The sequence below is a fragment of the Lygodium microphyllum genome, chromosome 26 (genome assembly GCF_053477565.2).
Source record: "Lygodium microphyllum isolate KBCC chromosome 26, Lygodium_microphyllum_v1.1.10, whole genome shotgun sequence".
Lineage (NCBI taxonomy): Eukaryota > Viridiplantae > Streptophyta > Polypodiopsida > Schizaeales > Lygodiaceae > Lygodium > Lygodium microphyllum.
Window position 1 is genome coordinate 74,993,666 of NC_141160.1, and position 21,836 is coordinate 75,015,501.

Consider the following 21,836-nt stretch of genomic DNA (forward strand, 5'->3'; position numbering starts at 1 on the left):
AGATAGTAAAAGACATCAACATTTAATACATTATGTTTTATTTAAGGATGACCTTGGTGCTTTGGATTCTCAATTCCTGCACTTTCCTTCCAATTATTTCACTCATTTAGATTCTTGCACATTCCATTTAGAGTCTTTATTTGAGGTGTCTTTGGATTTTAGGCAATAGCATATTCGAACTACATAAATGAGACTAGGAGAGTACAAGTCATGCGACGAAAATTTTAACATAAGAGCTTATTTTAAATAAAAAGAGAGACCTCCAATATATAGATGTGGAGCTTGGATGCTCAAAAGTGAAAAGTAGAGGCTACAAATAACAAGTGTTTGTTGAAAATAACAAGTGTAGGAACACTTGTCTCTTTAAAATGAGACGTGTCCTTTTCTAAATGTCACATGTCACTTTTCTAAAAAAAGAAGTTTCCAAACCTTTCCACTCTAAAAATCTCTCAAATGGTTAAGAATTTGTGATAGTTGCAGAGACAAAACTGTTCCTTGCAAAATTCCAGAGCGTTTGATGAAAGTAAAATTTCCATTTGAGCAACTTTCGAAAATAGTAATCTCCTAAATTTTAAGAGTAGCCAAATTTTGCTTTTGGAAAGCTTCATTATATAGATTCACCCGTTCATGGTTTGTTCTTCGATCACGAGCATCTGATTTCACTTTCAAAAACTACTCATTATATATGCTTCTAGTCAATGTGACTATGACCAACCATAGGATATCCAATCTTGTCAAAAGTCACTTTAGATCCTCATATAGGCTCTATGCATCTTAGCTCACATGATTTATCCCAAAGTGTGTACCACTTAGCACCTAGTACTCGCAATACCCACAATGTGTCACCCTTTGACCCTTCGTATTGTATACTAGGAATCCCCCACCTATACATTGTACCGCCCTCCATTGTTTATCAAAACTAAGAATCCTCCTCCTATGTGTTGAGCTAAAAAATGCATTATAAACTGATTAGATCTTCAAATAGCCCCAAAATATATAAATTACCTAAAGTTTCATTAAAGGGTGCATGGTCCTAGAGAGTGTTTGTGTCCCATAAGCCAAACCCTAATTTGGAAGGATACACTCATCTATAAATAGGCATGCTGCCCACCATTCAGCTCATCCCTTCTTTGCAAATTCTACCAGCCATCAATCTTCTTGTAGCTAACCAGCCCTTGGCACCCTATTCCCAGCTAATAACTTGCTGCATGGAGAGCTCAGTCAGCTCCATTTGCAGCCAGCCTGCAGACATCATCATCTCTCTCATGCTGCCTGCATTTTCAGCCTCTCTGTCCACACCTATTGCCATCACCATCATCCACATCAGACCAGCCTGTTTTTACAGCAGCTGCAGGCTGCCTGCATCAGCACATCTCCTCAGCTGTCACTCAGCCTCCAGCTGCTGTCAGTGATCAACTCCCTCCATCTCCAAGTGGTATACTTCTGTGTTTGCCAAATTCAGCCTCAAGATTTCTGTGTTTTGGTTTCCAGCTTGCTGCCCTTCCACATTGAACATCATCTCAGCTCCAATTGGTGGTTAAAGACCTTGGGATCAATCTCCAATGGAATTCACTTTTCCAACTACTCCCACTACTCTACCTTTGAGCATTCTATACATTATCACATTCATTTACAGCATTGATTCATTCACTTCACACTTCTCTATATATGCATGGGGTTTTTCTATTTATTGCATTCTTGTCTGAGATCTTATGTTTTAGTCACGTTTATACACACTGTATTTTTCTCAATGAAAACCTCATCCACCAACCTCATTAAGGGGAAAATTTTTCAGTACAGTACATTCAGTACGTGAATGTGTACAATATGTTCATTATGGTATGTCCGGTATACGTTGTACAAAATGGGACGTAGACAAAAGTTTCACAAATAAAATACATTATTTCGTATATTCATTGGAATTTACATATAAAATCAACTTTAATAATTAAAGCACATTACACGTACATAAATATATGTCAATTAAAAATAGGAAGTTTAGATATCATGAACTAGAAAAGAATTGCAAGATTATAAGTATAAGAGACCAATTCCAAGAGTCGTATCATTATGAGGCTACAATGCTTGAAGATGCATTGCTACCTTCATAAGATATGGGAAAGTACTTCTTCCTTCTCACTAACTAGTGCTTGAGATATTTCCGGACATGGGCCGAATTGTCCACCTATCTTGGACTTCTTTAAGAAGCCTAGTTTAACAACTTGTTTAGGACTTTCCACAAAACTTGCAAGTCCATGAGTAACAATTAGGCTTCAAGGTCTTCTCAAGGTTTGCAGTGTAAAATCCAAAAAGCTTCATGAAGAGGGCTAGACATTGTGGTAGAGCAAATATGAGTAAGTAAAAATAGGGCTATAGATAGAGGTAGAGGTAGAAAGGAAAGAGAGAGAGAGGTGGTGGAAGTAGAGGACTGAGATAGATGAAGGGGAGGAGAAAGAAGGAGAGGGAGAGGGAGAGGGAGAGGGAGAGGGAGTGTATGACTTAAGAGGACGAGGAAGACTAGTGAGGTACATTCAACAATCAAGAAGTAGATAAAGAGAGGTGTGAGATCGAATGCATGTAGACCTCTTTTTTATAAGGAGGGTGAGGGCTGAGCAAGAAATTCAAACATTTGAATGGGCTGCTTGCATCGCATTGTTTTATGTTGGACAAGAACATCGTACACCAACCATATGGAACATACTAGTGCAAATGTTACTACAAAGATCATACGAATCCGTTTAGTATGTGAACCAAATGCAACCAGGAATGTACCTTTTGCCAAAAAAGTCGGGCCATCTTGATGACAATATTATTTAAAGGCCAAGGGTAATTTGCTCACGCCCAAAATTTAATCTCCTCCTAAATCAACCTCAACCCCATCCAATGGTGGTAGTGCCACTCCGTGAGGGGTCTCCCTAGAGTGGTAGCACAATCGCTCCACCACCTAATGTTTGTGTCCATCAATGGCTATTCCTTGCTGCTGTAGATTTTGGACCTTCCCCTTGGTCAATGCCTTGAGACTTAACCAACTGGTTTCATTCTCATCCTTCTTTTCGATTATTTGGATTGCTAGCTTACCCTTGCCAACCTCATGCTAGTTGGGCCACCTTTCTTTCCGTCAAAGTTGAGCTCATATTTGTTCAGGCCAGTCTAGCTAGATCTTTAGGCTACTTTAGTCAAGCCAATGGGCTACATGACCTAGGCTAACTCATTAAATTAGGCCCCTTTAGGCTATGCACCACACTAACAACAGCTGTATGATTGCTATCCAAATTCCCACCTTTGACTAACTCCAACCATAATTGCATGATTGTCACCCCATGTGGACAGAGTGGAAGCCCACCAGAAAATGCTACTCATTTGCAGCCAATTGCAAGATTGTTATACAACACATATTGAAAGAGGTTGCTGAAGGGCTCATCAGTCATCTGATAAAATCTTTTCCTTGCCTTTTACCTGTGCATCAAAGATAACATTCACATGTACAAATGAAGGTGGCACTTGCCTTTGCCTTCCTCTTCACACTGCAAAATTTAGTACTGCCCACTTTGCATTTGTTTAATGAATTTGCATCTGAACTGCATTTCACTCCAGATGCAGTCAGAGGATATCATTCCAAAGATGTATGGCCAAACATGTGATAACCAAAAGCGAGCACCATTTCAATATGAATAAGGGATTCCGCAGTCCAACTTTTCTTAAGCACTATTCCATTATGCACGAGTTGACTATTGTTGCCAAAAGGTTTTCTTAATCACTATTCCATAATGCACAAATTGCTTATTGTTGCCAAAAGGTCTTGGCAAACAAACCACCTTACCTATGCTTGCTACAATACATCAAAGATGCTCTTGCATATATTCCAAAAAGTCAACAAACTATCCAATGAGATATTCTATAGCCTGTGATATACTGAGTACCATGCATGAGTGCAAATTTCTGAAGCATCATCTATTTATGTGCACTATCAGTGAGCAATACACAATTAAAGCAATGCACACTAAAATACACCCCTTCCACAAACTACCCACAGCAGATGTACATATGTTACATTGATTTCATAAGTAAAACTAGCAGTTTGATTTCATATTTATAAATGCAGTTTGATTTAGTATTTATAAATGGCAAGGGATCTATCCATTTTCCTCTGCTTTCCACAAACTCTTCTTGAAGAACATTCTACATGGTCTAACCATTATTCAGCACAATAAGCTGTCTTTTAGTTGTTTCTCACGTCTTATCCCAATGATCATGCATTGGAAAATATGAGCTCACGGAACTGTAGACAGAAAAGAAAGACCTGCACACACCAAACACAGATGCACAGATATGCACACCCCAACTGCACAGGGTCGAGTCATGGTATGTAGACGTGCTTTGCTTTTGCAAAGACACTACTCATCAGCTTGTTAACATAGAATGGCTTATTCAGAAAAAACAAAAACGATAGTAAGCACATGTATATAAGATGTCTGTAGCAAAAACATGGGATGCTATCATATTTGAAGTGTCTATACAGAGAAACAAACTCCAACACACACACACTATGACTACTGTGTGGGAAACCCCAATTAGACTGAAAAGTTAAAACCCACTAAGACAGGAATGTTGCAAAACCATGATCACTTAGCAAATCAGAGGCAACATGGTTTTTCACAAATGGCTAACCTTTATAGGGGAGTGCTCTCAGACTTTTTCTTTTCAAAATCTTTGGTTATTAAGAGTATCAGTGGGAACCCAAAAAGGGGATAAAACAACAATTCATATATAATTCAATAATACATCTATGCTCTTGCTGCATTTATAGAATCCATATAGAAAAAGAAGGAAACCATGATGTAGACTTACAGATACGCATGCACAGGTATGAAAGGGCAAGGAGAGCAGATTACATTACAGCTGGAGGGGAGACCGATAGCTCATAGCCTTCACGCCGCATATTCTCAATCAAAATCCCTGCATGAATCAAAGGGCAACAGACTTGGCGAAATGATCCTTCGGTTTTGTGTGTTAATGTACATTTCTCGTCAATTTTGTCTTATCAGTAGGGGAAAAGGTGGGGCAGGAGATGTCAAAGGCCATAACATAGGTGCATACAAGGTCAACTCAATTGCAAATTTGTAATTAACACCCTAACAAACATAATGAGACCACAATCATTCAACAACTCCAATTAAGAACAACACATAAGGATATCCATACTACTTTTTGACGTCTTTGCAGGATGTGACAGATGTAGAGCTCTTATACGGTAAGTAGACTTTCTTTATGTTACAACTCAATTGTGAACAGTCTATGATAATCTATGGTGCTACATACAGCATTATATGGAGAGCTGTGAAAAAGGATAATCAAACAAGTAATGGCTGTTGTCTACCCACACACTGACAAAAGATCTTACTTGATAACATAGACAAACAGGTAGTGTGGGTGCACACATGATGTACAGCATGCAAGGTTGGACAGCTGTTCAACAACTGTCAAAGAATCATAATTCAACCATCACTATAAGCGATGCTTTCAAACAATAATTAATCATCTCAAACTATAAGCCAATTACAGTATCCTTGCCAGCCTGTCACCTCTAATACTTTGTTCATACCTACTTAAGCCATCTCCTAGACATCCAGCCAGTTCCAGATCCCTTCCAAAGTGTAAATTGGTACCAATGTCCATTGCATTCCACAGCTTCATCTCTTACAAGGCCTTCATACAATGGAGCTACACTGCTCATAGCAAAATCCTCACAAATATCTTGACCACGACACTAACAAAAATATGTTGAGCTTCCATGAGAAAAAGTTTCTGGTAGATAGCCGTGTAATATTTCTTTTCTCCCTTCAGGAAGAACTCAACCCTTAATCCTCAATGAGGTCCAGCATATGATATCAAGCTACTATCACTCCCTAGGGTTTCTAAATACTTAGCTAAGCAAACCCTAATCCTAACTCGTGTAAAGCTTATAGTGGAGGTACAATTTCCTGACAAACCCAATATGCACAAGAGAGAAGTCACCTAGATCATTTTCCAAAAGATTACGCAAAATGATTGACTAAAAATGTGCAGGTGAGGCATAGTCACAAGTGGTAGCGGATGAGAACAATGATGGGGACAATAACAACACAAGAGATGGCCAAAAGTAAGGAACAAGCGTGAGGTTGAACTTGTGGGTCATGGTGTGCACACAAAGGGGGAGAAAAGGAGAAAAAAACGTATATTAAGACTGCCCAAAAGTTAAACATAAAGGCTATCTTACATCTTTGTTTAAATGCATTCATTATACCTCCCAAACAACGGAATAGGATTGGATGCTTACTTTCACTTTTGGTTGCTTTGGAGCTTGTGTTTCCAATTCAGGACCCTCTATTGAGGCTAAGTTAATGACCAAACATCAAATTAAGTTTGGGGAGTCCTATTCTATGTAACAGATGACCTTCACCTCTGATACTCTACAGTTGGAGGTTTTGACTTGGAGCTTGAGTCTCAACAAACTTCAAAGGTATCTACTATACACAGCTCTGTCTGCAGATACTTTATTTGTGGCTTGGAGGTATAATTCCTATTTCGCATGGACCTTCAATATCCTTGTTCAAAATGATGCACATATGAGGACATTAAAGGAGACCTTGAATTGAGTATGAGCCAGAATGACATGTATATTCTATTGGCTTATGGGACTGCATGTTGAGCAACCAAAGTCATTAGATGCATTACCATTTATTGTAGTCCATTAATTCCTAAATTTGGTCTCCATTAACAGCCCTGAAAATACTTTAATTGTATTATTGGCATCAGTTCCACATGATAGGAAAATTACTCCAAAATCCCCTGTAAATAGGGCATGTAGGGCATTCATCTATACACCACCAATAATTCTTTAGTCATCGCTCCTTGGCCTCTCCAAGTGCCACCACAGCCTGGCGCACCTGTTCCGTGAGTGTCCCGTCTCATTCAGCTGCTGGTGACCATCCTTCACAACCTGACAACACCTTTTCCAGCTGGGCAACCTGATTCCCTGCTGTCCAGCCCAGCACTCACTCACATTCTGTGACAGAGGGCCAGCTTCTCCCTATGCTCCCTCAGTTTTCGCCTGATCTGCAGCAGGTGCATTTGATCAGCTGATATCATATCCAGGATCTGCCCTGCTGTGTTTTGCTGCTGTTGACCTGCACATAGTAGTCATCTCCATCAGCAGCTAACTGCTTCATTGAGGAGCATTCTATTACTGCATTTTGCAGCATTCTTCTCTCCCACAGTAGGAGACTTCACTTTGCCACTCCCTCTACCGCTGTTCTTGATAATCCAGTGTCTTCTCAGCAATTGCAACGGCTGTAACTTTCAAATTTGATTGATGCCTAATGTAGAGAAGACTGGCCATTACTTGCATAGGTCATGGATTGCCAAGGTAAATTCTTTGCAATTAAATGTGTAAACCCTGTGTCCATTAGTTTTGCTACTTACGTGCGAGACGATTTGCTAAACTCTAAATGCTTGCTTCGTGTCCAAATATTTCCAAAACTGTTGGGGCTAACATGAATTGGTTAAAAACATGCATTGTCCACGGACTCCTAAAGCTTTACTCCTACCATGGGACACTCTGTGTGTGTGTGTGTGTGTGTGTGTGTGTGTGTGTGTGTGTGTGTGTGTGTGTAAGAGAGAAAGAGAGAGAGGGAGGAGGAGGAGAAGGGGACAGCTTTTGACATTGTAGGAAACACCCTAGAGAGTCTCGTGCACACACACACAGAGAGCATGTGTGCAGCCAAGTGTGCAAGAGCACATGGGGAGGAAGTGCATAGAAGAGAAAAAACAAAGACAGTGCAAAAGACAAAAAAGTCCTTTAAACATAAAGGCATAGGATTTAAAGGGAGATGAAAGCTGTATCAACCAACACCTCTACGTGTAAGGAGTAAAAAGAGAGACTTTGACCAAGTATGAAATAATGAAACTTGCCAGGTCCAGCATCAGCAAGAACAACGACAATATCTGAACTAGATGGGCCCTTATTAACAATATCAACATAGAGGTTCACATAAAAGATTTTTGAAGCATTATGACCAAGGTTAGCAAACTGTACGCAAGACAAGTACCAAGCTGCAATTCTCCTCTTCCTTGAACTTCAAATGCATCTTGTGCTGGAGTAGGTGCCACATTTATAGATAAATTGCTCTCAGCTTCTGCCATTAGACGCTCTCCAATTTTTGGCCCAGTTAACTACGATCAGAAGAAGAGCATTACCAAATCAAATATATGTCTGTGGACTCTGCAACAGTACGCAAAAAGCTTGTTGTGGGTTCCAATTGTTACCTTGCTACCTTCACGGCCAGCTAAAGGAGAATCATTAACACTAAAAGTCATAGATATAGTCGGAGGATCCATCTGTATTGCTGGCAATGCAACGTTTGTCTGTATTGCCCACGGAATGATTTGAATTAGCAAGTTAAACATGTCCAAAGGTGTCAGAAAGGAAGGCCATAAGACAGCACACCTCAGTTGAACATGTCCAAAGGTGTCAGAAAGGAAAGCCATAAGACAGCACACCTCAGTAGATGAGACCGTATTTCCTATTGAAGGATTTGACAATCCAGACAGTGATACAATGTCTCCAGCCCCAGCAATATCCACAGGGATGGTCACAGTGCCTCTTCTTTTCATGAGTTTCACAACCTGCACCACAATAAAACATTGTAGTGATATAATCAAAACTGTTTAGCTTTCCAAAATCATAAATGGGTTACAAAAGGAGTCAAGAACCCAGAAAATATAGGTACGAGGACAGCAAAGGCACCAATCTGTATGTAGCACACTAGACCAATAAAACTACAACAGTTGGACACTGCCCCAGCAAGAATTGTTGACACCAAAGCTTTGTACCCAAGATTGCATGGAAACAGTTTAATCACAATCTACACTGGTCAGGGAAAAAAACATAAGGTAGACATGAACACTAAATAGTCAATCAGGTTCATCTGAAGAATCCATAATCATGCAGGCCCCTGCCTCTATCAGGCATGGTGGAATCAGAAGACAGTACAGTGCCAGGCTATGTACAAACAACCCATCCCATAAGATCTACATGATCAGTCATACAGATATTGAAAGGGAAGGGCACATGCACGTGGGTTAAAACTTAACCCGTATCCAGCACTGATTGTGTCTCATCATTCTTTTAAACTCTCAACCTCCTCTGTTGTCTTTCATGACTGTTGAAAGGGGCTTTAAGTACTTGATTAAAAGTAAAATGTTTTTCCAAGAAAATCTGGACACTGTTTCAGGCCGGAAAACCACATCAAAGACTGCTCAATAATAATTTTAGAGAAACTAGCTTGCAAAATGTATCAGACCCTGTTAAAGATGAATTCCCATGCCAATTTCAGCCTTCAAGATAAATGCTGGTTCGCAGAACTTTACCTGGATCTTCACTAAAATCTGAACTAACATGACTTGAAATCTGCAACGAAAATAATACCATCATGCATTAAAATGAGAGTGAGGATCACTTGGGATTTTACCTTACCCACTTCAATCACATCTGAGACTGCACCATTTTGACGTAATCCCTGCACTTTATCACCAACTCGGACAACTCCAGACGTAATACGTCCAGTCAGAATGCGCCCAAAATAATTGTCGCGCTCCATCATAGACACCTGCCATGACAATTTGATTGTATTTCTTAAAGTCGCTGCCAACCAACGCCTACAGTACACGCATCATTTAAAGCAGACTTTGGTCAATTAGCAGCTTCAAACACTAAGGCTCAGCTCTTTGGTTTCCAAAAAACACTGGCACATACAGATCAGATCATGAGATAAAAAGATAAATCTAACAAATAATACATTTGAAAGAGTATGCAAGATTATCTACATCTCTACTCATTGAATTCTACTAGAGAGCTTGTGCCTACTGAAAGAATGCAAATATTTGCATCTTCTTTGCAACCATAACCCACATAACAATCACTCACCAGCATCTGAAAAGGTGCTCGAACATCACCTTTTGGAGGAGGCACAAACTTCAAAACTGCATCAAGTAGTGGGGCCATAGTACGCTCATCCTCTTTTGGATCCTTAATGAATGTCCGAGAAGCCCAACCCTCTTTGGCTGAAGCATATAATACTGGAAAGTCAAGTTGCTCATCTGCAGCCAAAGACAATTGCAGAAATAAGACATACAAGACTTATAATTATGAGGACACTCTTTCAAGGTGAAGTCACTGTAAATTATGCACTGAATTATTGAACACAAATCATACACACATTCAATGGACATCAAAGTGTCCAGATCCTCAAGAATCCTAAAGAAAAAGGAAACGATCTTAAGAAAACGTGGCAACATCCAGTGACCAGTACAAGCAAGTTATATAACAGAAAGTTGAGACTGACCAGTGGCACCCAGATTTGCAAAAAGGTCAAATATCATGCTTTCCACTTCTCCACACCTTTCGGCTGTTACTGTTGAAAACAACATGCCAAAAAGACAAAATTTATTCATATAATAAGACTCCAAATAGTTAGGATACATACATTTTCCTTACATAAACTCACATTTGTAATCAGAAATATACAAGATTATAGTAAGAAAAAAAGTAACAGATTTAGAGGACAGACATATCCAAATTTGAGCTTATTAAAAGACTTGTGTTGGACCAAGCATTCACAAATTTAAGATGGCTTTAAGAGTAGTCTCTACATGTTACCTTTGTGCATTGGGTCTCATCCTTATGCCTGTATATACTCCACTACTCCTTTGTTCATTGTATCATTGGATCAGATCCACCTTGAAAGGCAGACCAGAAGCACTGCTGTCATAACACATGCTGGAACCTGTGTGGTATTGTACTGTAGATCTCATCCTTTCATTTATGGATTCAATTGCCTGTTTATCATCTACTCTTAGTTCTTGTGTTCATTGCTCATTGTTCTTGTGCCAATGTTATAGCTGTGTTTTCTCGTTTCCATTGATTCACACATTCTCATGTGGTATCGGACAGCTAGAATCTTCAATTATGGTGCTGTAGCTGCTGTGTTTACACTCGTTACAGGTCTGTGATCTTTGTGTTTTTCTGCTCCAGGGCCAGTCTATTTTGTGCTTCTCACTATTGTGCTACCACGGTTTCATTCATTCACACATTTTCACATGGTATCCAGACAGCTAGAATCTTCAATTCTGGTGCTGTTAGTGCTGTGTTTACACTCATTACAGGTCTGCAATCTGTGCATTTTGCTGCTCCCAGTCCAGTTCTGCTGCTGCAGGAGAAGAAATGAACCTTGTGTTCTTCACTCTCAGTTCTTCCTTTCATCAGGGAGGCCTGTCTACCTGCTGGGCAAAACCTCCCTTGAGGCAGGCAACCTGATTTCAGCTTCAAGCACTGGCTATTCCCTGCATTTTTAGCTGCTGCTTTTCTCGTGAGAGCTGGGAGTACTTCGCCTAGGCTGTAATACCTGTTGCCTGCTGTTTTAACACCCTCTAGACCTTAAATTTTCGGTTGGACTGCTCTTCACTGCTAGAAACACTGTGTTTTTTGCTGATCTGTACTTTTCACACTAGTGTTTCGCTTTTTCAGCTTAAGAAAGGGTATTTTGTGTTGGTGGTTATGAGCTCCCATGACACTCACTTCCTTATTGTGCCCATCTTTGTGCTTTTTGACTGCTGTGTTATTGAATTGTGAGTGAGCTATGGGGCTCTTGTGTTGTTCCAGCTGTTGACCTCAAGTGGCCCGCATATCTCTCACTCTCCTCCATTATCATCTTGCATATCGCCATTATTATCTCAGAGTCAGATGACTATTCTCTCCAATTGGCTTGAGATTCTCTCATGATGGCCTAACTTTGTTCTTTTGGGGGATTTCTTTTCAAGCATGATCCTCCTTGGATTTTGGTCCTCAACTCCAAGTTCTTCGCCACGTACTTCAAACATGTTAAAACCTTTGTGGATTCATTTGCATCTACGGTGCTTCTAGAGGCTTCTCCAAAGGTGGTGGTTTTTGATGTGCTTCATTAAGTCTTCTTGGTGGCTGCTTTTCAATGACCTTGGTGCCACATCTCTATGATAAACAAATGAGATGGTGCCATGCTGCTCCAGTGCTGGTCATGCAGATTGATCTATGTTGGCGATTGATGCAAAGAGAGTTACTAGGTTCTTTTGATGGCATGGTCATTTTTGTTCAGCTCATGGACAAATGGCTACTATAGCGACTCTTGAACCCTTGAACACACTCGAATGTTGGTTCCATGTCAAGGAGGGAAGCTAACTTCTCCTATGCCACAAATGGGCCGATAACATTTGATTGAGTCATTAATCAAATGTGCAAGGTTGTTTAGCACATCTAATGCACATGGCAGTTATTTCATGGTAATAAGCCAAGGACCTGGAGGGTGCAATGGGTGTCAAAGGCAAAAGTTGTGATAAGTTATGCCAACTAGGCTTTGGGGATAGTTGGTGTCAGTTTTGACCCTAGGACAATTGTTTGGCCAATAAGTGTGAGTGGTGACACTAGGGACTAACATAATTAGTTAATTAATGCCAGTCTAAGGGTCAACAAAGGTTGGGGACCACTCCAAGTTGCAAATGGCCTAGCCAATTTAATCATGGATGCACATTTAATTTTTAGTAGGGTCGAAATGACTAAATTTAATTTTAAGTCCTATGTAATTTTGAATTTTAATTAAATGGCTAGATAATGTTGAAAAATGGGTTTAGAAGGATGCCACTTCGCAAAAATGCCCATGAAAACTAAGAAAACGTTTTTGGGAATTGGGTCACAACCATTCAGTCAGTTTATAATGTAGAAGAGGGAGAGAGAGAGAGAGTTGTCGGTCCATTTTCTGATCGGAGAATAGCAATTTTCTATAGAAGACAACCATCTGGGGACTTCATTAAGTGACAACATTTTGGAGATGCCTTGTAGTAGGTGACTACATTAAATGCAAGTTGGGGTGTGCAACACCCAGATTTTAGGGTTTTCTCGCGAAGAAAATCAGATTTCTCTCTCATCTTGGCTTTCTCTCACCTTTTCCAGTTAGTTCTCCAAAGATCTCAGCATTTCTCAACCATTCTCAGTAGATCTCAACCAAATTTTGTGGACAACAAGAGGATTTCTGCTATAAGCCCTAAATTTTTGCAAAAATTATGCTTTAGCAACCACCTCGAGAAACATGACACGGCATCGTACACTGAAATCAACACCTACAATTTGTTGTATTGATAGGGATTTCAAATGCCTAGCCATCCATTCTGAATCGGGATGACATTTGGCCAATTGGTGGTTCCATTTGTGCAAGCCCTAGGTAAAAATCAAGGGGTAATTGGCCCAAATTGCTTGCTCATAGTTTGTACAGCAAGGGGCTTTTGGATTAGCCGAGGAGATCAGAGAATCTCAGCTTATAATTGATCCATTGATAATTGACCTTAAAGAAATACCAAAAGGGCGCAAATTTTGAGGCCAATAAGGTGTCTATTGTCCAAGACTATTCAAGTAATATGTGCATTTCAATTTATGCTCAATTATCAATTGTTGTATTTAAGAGCTTGACCAAACTTTGCCACCCTATCCAAGAAGACCAAACTTTACCACCCTATCCAAGAAGAAAGGTTGGTTTCATGGTTCCATTGCTAGGATGCCACTCAACCCCTTGATTTGGTGGGCTTGAGGCACCTAATTGCAAGTCAAAGCTTTGTACTAGTGTTGATTTTTGCTCTCAGCTTAGAAATTACAGCAATATATCTTCATGCAATGAGATAAAATCAAGCAGTGATGATGCCTCTCAATATGGACGCTCACATGGGGAAGAAGGACATACAAATGCCTAATCTTGGACAAGGCTCAAACCATGGACAGCAAGCTGAAAATGTTGTTGTTGGGCAAGATGTAAGGCCTTCAAGGCATAATGAGGCTGATAACCAATAAAGTGAAGAGGAATTTGATGACCAGTCCAAGAACCAAATGAGGAGAGCGCCAAATCTCCTTGCTGAATTGGCAAAGGATCCTCAGTTCACCCAATTTTTTAATGTCCAAAGAAGAAAAACAAGGGTAAGAGGAAAAAGTCATCTTCTATACCTTTGGGACAGCAAGGTGTACCAAAGGTAATGTCAAAGCTTTCACCTGAAGTTCCCAAAGATTCTAATGAAGCAAAACAATTGGTACCTACAACACAAGGAATGCAAATGCAAGGCTATCATGGAAGTGCCAATTCAATGAATTTTGGACAGCCATGCATGCATGCTATGATGGGACAACCAGGATACTTTGGTGGTAGCATGATTTTTCATGCTATGATTAGACAAGGACCGCATACGGGAATGTATGGCACAAATCCCTATGATATGCAACAACCAATGCATGGTATGCAAGGCCCAATGTATTCGAGTATGGCTGGAAATATGCAAAACCCTATGTATGGCAGCATTGGCTTGATGGCAACGTAGCATGTTTGGTAATGCATTTGCACCCCTGAATTTTTATGAGACTCAAGGAATGAGACTTAAGTGCTAGTCATGCAAATACTCCGTTTGGTGTTGGTTTTGATGTAAATTCAGCAAATGCACCCTTTTTGCAACCGCCACAACTTGATACCCAAAGGGGTAGCAAAAGACTATGATGAGGGTGGATAAGCACTTTATCGAGTCTTCGATGATTTAAAAGGCAGCCGCTTTCTAGAAGGGGAATGCATTGCAATGGTGGTCCACTCTTTTGATACAAGGTAGAGCTTCATCAATGTGGGTATAATTCAAGCAAATGTTTGTATCGAATTGGTTGACAAGTACCTTTGAGGTGGATATCATGACAACTAGGAATAAGTCAGATGTTAAGGAATGTAAGAATTTGAAGCAATACAATGAAAAGTTTTCGGATGCATTGCTGCCCGTCACTTCTTATTGCCCCATACCCCTTCATAAGCAAGTGGAAAACTATATTTGTGAGCTACCTAAAGGAATCGTGGATTTTTGCATTAAATTCACCATCTCTAGCATATCTCAGGTCATAGAGAGTGCTACTACAACAGATGCTTTGCTGCTGGAAAGGATTCGAGCTTCCTAGAGAGTAGAACAAAAAGTTGTTTGGGGCTCAGAAAAGGAGCAGTGTCAAAAGATGACGTACTAGCGAGACAGTAGGGTTTGCGAGGAGGACCACGGAGTGAACTCGGTAAACATGGAGTAGAGAAGAGAATAGAAGAAACTCTGATAAATGGAATGATGAAGTTCTGAATCATGGAATGAATGTGATACAAGGGGACAAGGGTGCCGTAGCACAAGGAAGATGATGAAGACAGCCACGAACCACAAATCGCAATGTCCTCCTTAAGGGATGTAAGGGTAGTGGAGAGGCTAGAGAGAAGAGGTGACGGACTAAATGAATCAACCGTAAAGAATGAGTGAGAGAGTGGCCTAAAAATAGGCACAATTAGTCTAGGGTGGTGCTCCTTTTTGGGACTACAAACCCTAAACGCAAAACATAGAAACGCAAAAAACACAAACTACGGATAAAAGGTGAACGGTTTCTCAACACCCCCTCTCGCGCCCAAAACTGGGAACAAGAGGAGAGGTGGAGATACAATGCTACATACTAAAGAATACTCATGTAGCAGGTGCCACTTGGACAATGTCCCTTGTGGGAAAATTGTTCACTTGCTCAAGCACCCTAGTACAAAGATGAAGAAAACATGCAATGCATAGGAGAAATGTTGAACTTTGTGTGGTGTCGAGAACCCTAAGGATATGCCCATTCTCGATCATGGGAGTTGGCTTCATACTGACCAAGGGATGAAGAAGATCCACCTTGTAATCTAAGAATACCACTTGAAAGGAGACCTTTGAAGTTAGTCAAGAGATTGGATGAGCTGTAAAACCCAAAACTCAACCTTGAGAGAGAAGCCACTAGCTCTGTGACTCCATGCTGGAAGGAATGCGAAGGCCTAGCCACAAAAGTCGCTACTAAAGACCCAAGGGCCCCAATCTAGATAGATCCTCTAGATCCTGGGTATGAGTAGAGGAAATGATCACTCAAAGGAGAGTGCTACTACAACAGATGCTTTGCTGCATGGAAAGGATTTGAGATTCCTAGAGAGTGGGAAGCAGCCAAACAAAAAGTTGTTTAGAACTCAAAAAAGAGACAGTGTCAAAAGATGACGTACCAACGAGACAGTAGGGTTTGTGGGGAGGACCATGGAGTGAACTCGGCAAACATGGAGTAGAGAAGAGAATAGAAGAAACTCTGATAAATGGAATGATAAAGTTCTGAATCATGGAATGAATGTGATACAAGGGAACAAGGGTGTCATAGCACAAAGAAGATGATGAAGACAACCACAAACCACAAATCGCAATGTCCTCTTTAAGGGATGTGAGGGTAGTAGAGAGACTGGAGAGAAGAGGTGACGGACAATTAATCAACCGTAAAGAATGAGTGAGAGAGTGGCCTATAAATAGGCACAATTAGTCTAGGGTGGCGCCCCTTTTTTAGGGCTGCAAACCCTAAACACAAAACATAGAAACGCAAAAAACGCAAACTGCGGATAAAGGGTGAAGGGTTTCTCAATGTCCCCTCTCAAGCCCAAAAAGGGGAACAAGAGGAGAGGTGGAGATACAATGCTACATACTAAAGAATACTCATGCAGTAGGTGCCACTTGGACAATGTCCCTTGTGGAAAAATTGTTCACTTGCTCAAGCACCCTAGTACAAAGATAATGAAAATATGCAATGCATAGGAGGAATATTGAACTTTGTGTGGTGCCGAGAACCATAAGAATATGCCCATACCCGATCGTGGGAGTTGGCTCCATACTAACCAAGGGATGAAGAAGATCCACCTTGTAATCTAAGAATACCACTTGAAAGGAGACCTTTGAAGTTAGTCAAGAGATTGAATGAGCTGTAGAACCCAAAACTCAACCTCGGAAGAGAAGCCACTAGCTCCGTGACTCCATGCTGGAAGAAATACGAAGGCCTAGCCACAAAAGTCGCTGCTAAAGACCCAAGGGCCCCAATCTAGGTAGATCCTCTAGATACTGGATATGAGTAGAGGAAATGATCACTCAAAGGAGAGCCACTCCTTGAAAGTGAAAGGTGGTGGTATGTGAAGAACTTCATGGCACATAGGGTCCCTCTCTGAATCGGAAGGAGTAGAGGTAGGATCCCCCTCTGAAGCCGAAGAAGAACTGGAAGCCCCCTCTAAGGGCAAAGTAAGAAAATCCCCCTCTGAATCCCAATCTGAGAGAGCAAGGGAATCCAAGCACTCATGGCTCACGGACTGCAAAGCATCTAATGACGAAGGAAGTGCTGTCGGTCGTACCAAAGAAGGTATCTGGGACTTGGAAGAAGAAGCCAAAAAGCACCCAGAAGTAGCCTCTCGAACCTGAGTGGAAGAGGGTAGGGAAGAAGAAGGCTCAAGATGAGCCAAGGGTAAGGAACAATCGCAAGTTCTTAGGAGAGTGGACTGTGGAGGAGATGTGGGCCGTGGAAGCCACTGTACCCGAAAGTGGGTTGGGGAAACCTCCGCACTTTGGGATGGTCTCCAGGAGGGCTTATCGCCTCGTAAGGTCTTAGAGCCTCCGTGTGCTCAAAAGGACTTAGTACGCGTCGGGTGCGGCTTATTGCCTTGAGCATAGTACTCCAATAGCCGATGTAGAGTGATTTCTGTGGCCTAGAAAGGAGAGGTGGCACAAGGAATGCCTGATAGAAGACGCATATACTCCGGTAGGCTAAGGAGCAAAGGTCGATGTCGATAGTCATCGATGGAATGACCATTCTTGCCACAATAGGAACACCCAGTAGACATGCAATTTGTCGGTGGAGACACCATGGTACCGGTGTGGCAAACTAGAGAAGAGAGGGTGGAAGGGAGAAAAAGGATATCTCCCAATGCACAACGAAAATGATAGAGAAATCAAATGGTGATGCCGAACCCGCCACTAATCTTTGTCTTCTCTAATGAGGAGGATCTTTGTGGGCAAACACAACCAAGGCTAGATCTGAATGCAGACGAGAGTGCAAGAGAGAGAGAGAGAGACTGAAAACGCAAGAAAAACCAGTAGCAACAGTCAATATGCTGAAATCAGCTCCGAACAGTGTGAGGTAAGCCGGAAACAAGTGCCAAATTGTTGTAGACAGCAATGGCCAGCTTGGACCACGATATCCTCCACGTCCGGGGTGTGGGCAGCAAGCTGAAATACCTGAAATCTGCCAAAACGAGATTGTTTTCAAAATGGAGAGTGATCAGCAACAATCGCTCTGTTGTAAACAATTGCAAACTAAGGGTGAAAGACTGGAAACAAGCGACGAACTGTAGATGACAGCAACAGACAACTGAGACTGCGATGTCCTCCGTGAAAGGGGTGTGAGCAGCAAGTTGAAACCATCTAAAACCTACAAAAACGAGATTTCGAAGCAGCAGAAGAAGAAGAGAAGTGGATATCGAACCCACCATCGATCTTTGCCCATCACTGGAGTGGAGGATCTTTACTGCTGTTTGAGTAGATCTAGCTCTGATACCATGTCATTTCAAAAGATGACGTACCAACGAGACAATAGGGTTTGCGGGGAGGAACACAAAGTGAGCTCAGCAAACATGGAAAAGAGAAGAGAAGAGAGAAGAAACTCTAATGAATGGAATGATAAAGTTCTAAATCATGGAGTGAATGTGATACAAAGGAACAAGGGTGTCGTAGCACAAGAAAGATGATGAAGACAGCCACGAACCACGAACCGCAATGTCCTCCTGAAGGGGTGTGAGGGTAGTGGAGAGACTGGAGAGGAGGTGACAAACTGAATGAATCAGCCATAAAGAATCAGTGAGAGAGTGGCCTATAAATAGGCACAGTCAGTCTAGGGTGGTGCCTCTTTTTGGAGCTGCAAACCCTAAGCGCAAAACACAGAAACGCAAAAAATGCAATCTTCGGGTGAAGGGTGAAGGGTTTCTCAATAGGTAGATCTGAAAATCAACCTAAAATGAGGCCAAAACAGCAAAGAAAGGGCTTAAAAACATTGGTAGCAATAGGGCAAAGTTGGTGATCAGCATGCATTGTTTTTCTTTGATAATGGTGCACGAGCCAACTTCATCTCTATAGACATGGCAACCCATCTAGGCATCAGAGAGGATGAGATGAGACCCATGGGAGAAGTTGGAATGGGATGTAAAGGCCATACAAAGCATGTCACACTACTCAGTGAAAAGCTTCAATTGCATATGCAAGGATATGTGGATAGCAAAGAGTTTTTCATTGCTTCACTTGAGGGTTGTGATACATTTTGCTTGGAATGCCATGGTGTCATCGTATGCATACAGTGATTGATTCTCGTGCAAAAGAGATCACTATTCAATGTAAGAAAAAGACACTCAACACTTGATGTAAAGTTAAAGGGGAATCTATCCCTATTGTATCTGCAGTTGTCATTTCTAAAGTAATGAAAAATTATCTTTTACCATACTTCATTTTTCCTAAGAAAAAAGATAATAGTAAGAACATTGGAAATATCTCTAAGTTAGAGAAGGATCGTATGTCATTTCTGAAAATGTATACTAATTGCTTCTCTCGGTCACTTCCAAGGCAACTACCTCCTAAATGGCCTAATGATCATGGCATAGATCTTATCCCTGGAAGTAGCCCACCTAATAAGCCACCCTACAAAGTCAATGCAGCCCAGCAAGAGGAGATTATGAGTCATGTGAATGAGCTGTTAGAAAAAGAGCCGATTCAACCTAGCTCATCTCCTTTTATTATCCAATGCTTTTGGTATAGAAAAATGATGGTTCATGGTGTATGTGCATTGATTATTGTGCTCTTAACAAGATCACGATAAAGAATCGATTTTCGATCCCTCGGATTGATGACGTTATGGATAGATTATAGCGGCAACCATATTCAACCATATAGATTTGAAAAGTAGATATCATCATATATGCATTAGACCAAAGGATGTGCCTAAAACACTTTCAAGTCATCTTTTGGGTTATACGAGTTTCTTGTCATGCCTTTCAGGGTTACAAATGCTCTTACCACTTTTAATTGAATGATGGATTGCATTTTTAGGCCACACAGGATTTATGGGCACTGGCCATTGTGTTCAATGAACTACATAAGCATAGACTAGCTATCAATGGCAAGAAAAGTGAATTCTTTTTGCATGAAATCCACTTTTTAGGGCATATTGTATCAGTGGATGGTATTTGCATGGACCTTGCAAAAATTGAGACAATACAATCATGGCCACTTTTGAGAAATGCACACAAGAACTGCAGCTTCTTGGATTTATATTCATAGTACAAGAAGTATATACATGGATTTGCTAAAATTGCATCTCCATTTGCATGCTTTACAAAAGAAAAATGTGCCATTTAGATGCACATCGGTGAAATTTCAGCATTTAAAAAATTAAAGAAAAAGATGAGTTCAAATCATGTACTTGTGTTACCTGATCTAAGGAAGTCATTCATCATTCAATGTGATGCATGCAAAAACACCATTGGGATTGTTCTTATGCAAGATGGTCACGTTGTGGCTTATGAGAACTGAATTCTCCATAATGTAGAGAAGAATTTGTAGGTCTATGAGAAAGAGCTCTTGACTATTAATTATGCATTGTCTACATGGAAACATTATTTGTTGGGGGCTGAATTTATGATGTAGACAAATCATCAAACATTGAGATACTTTCTAACACCAACGAAGTTATCAAAGTAGCATATGAGACATGAGCACTTTGTGCTCAGAGATGGATTTCCAAATTTTGCTAATATTTATAATCAACTTTACAATGACCAAAGCCCTGAGCGCTTTGTGCTTAGAGATAGTGATGATGCATGGACAACTGTGTGTCACAAAGCAATTAAGGCCTATAGTTATCACTAAAAGTCATACTCCTCCGTATGCAAGGCATAGAGGCATTAATGCCACTGTCAAGGCAATGGAGCACTTCTTATATTGGCCACCATTCAGACATGATATAGAGCAATTTGTCACGACATGCATTGTATATCAAAAGATAAAGAATGATAGGCAAAAGATATCGGACTTGTTACAACACTTGCCTATTCCAAATAGGCCTTGGCAAAGCATTACAATGGATTTTATTTTTAAGCTCCTAGGACATCTATAGGGAATGATGGAATATGGACTATCATTTGCAAGTTTAGCAAACAAACCCATTTCATTCTTATGAGAAACAAAATAAAGGCTGATCATAAAGGCTGATCATATGGCATGATTGTTTTTACAGCACATCTATAAGTATCACGATATACCAAAGTCAATCGTCAGTGATTAAGACTCTTACATGACCAATTTATTTTGAAAGTGTTGTTTGAGAATATGGATACCACACTGAAATTCTCATCATCCTTCCATCCGCAGATAGATGATCTAAGGAAGTCGATTCCACAGTATTGGATCTTTTGAGGTGCTATATTTCACACCACAAGACACAGTGGAAGCACTATTTGTCATTATTTGAGTTTGCATATAGCAATACAGTATATAGTTCCATTGACAAATCTCCACTTGAGGTGGTCAAGGGTAGCAAGAAGGTACCACCTATCTTGCAAACTAAGGATAAGATCTTTGAGGCTGATTGTTGTATGGAAAACTTGGATGGAACCTATGCAAAGATAAAGTGTACACTTCAAAGATCACAGGAAAAGCCAAAAAAGTCAGCTAATCGCCGTAAAGGTGCTTTGCAGTTTGTAGAGGGCGATTATGCGTTGTTGCGTTTTCAAAAGGCAAGGCTGAAAAAGATGAAAGGAAAAGAGAGGTTATATTCAAAGTTAAGCATGAGATACTATGGGCCCTTCCAAGTGTTGAAGAAGATTAGCGATATAGCATATTCTTCCAAGTGTTGAAGAAGA

At 40.7% G+C, this 21,836-nt stretch overlaps 1 protein-coding gene across 2 annotated transcripts in view; it reads right to left on the bottom strand.

Moving 5' to 3' along the window:
• Window positions 1-21,836, bottom strand: part of EMB2785 (elongation factor family protein) — a 64,203-nt gene that overhangs the window by 28,620 nt on the left and 13,747 nt on the right. For both annotated transcript variants that reach the window (XM_087667763.1, XM_087667764.1), the window contains exons 4-10: window positions 10,383-10,451; window positions 9,965-10,137; window positions 9,510-9,647; window positions 8,539-8,664; window positions 8,305-8,403; window positions 8,088-8,211; window positions 4,893-4,956 (exon numbers count right to left, since the gene is read on the bottom strand). In XM_087667763.1, coding sequence (XP_087523889.1) covers window positions 4,893-4,956; window positions 8,088-8,211; window positions 8,305-8,403; window positions 8,539-8,664; window positions 9,510-9,647; window positions 9,965-10,137; window positions 10,383-10,451 — 793 coding nt within the window. The remainder of the gene's footprint in view (window positions 1-4,892; window positions 4,957-8,087; window positions 8,212-8,304; window positions 8,404-8,538; window positions 8,665-9,509; window positions 9,648-9,964; window positions 10,138-10,382; window positions 10,452-21,836) is intronic.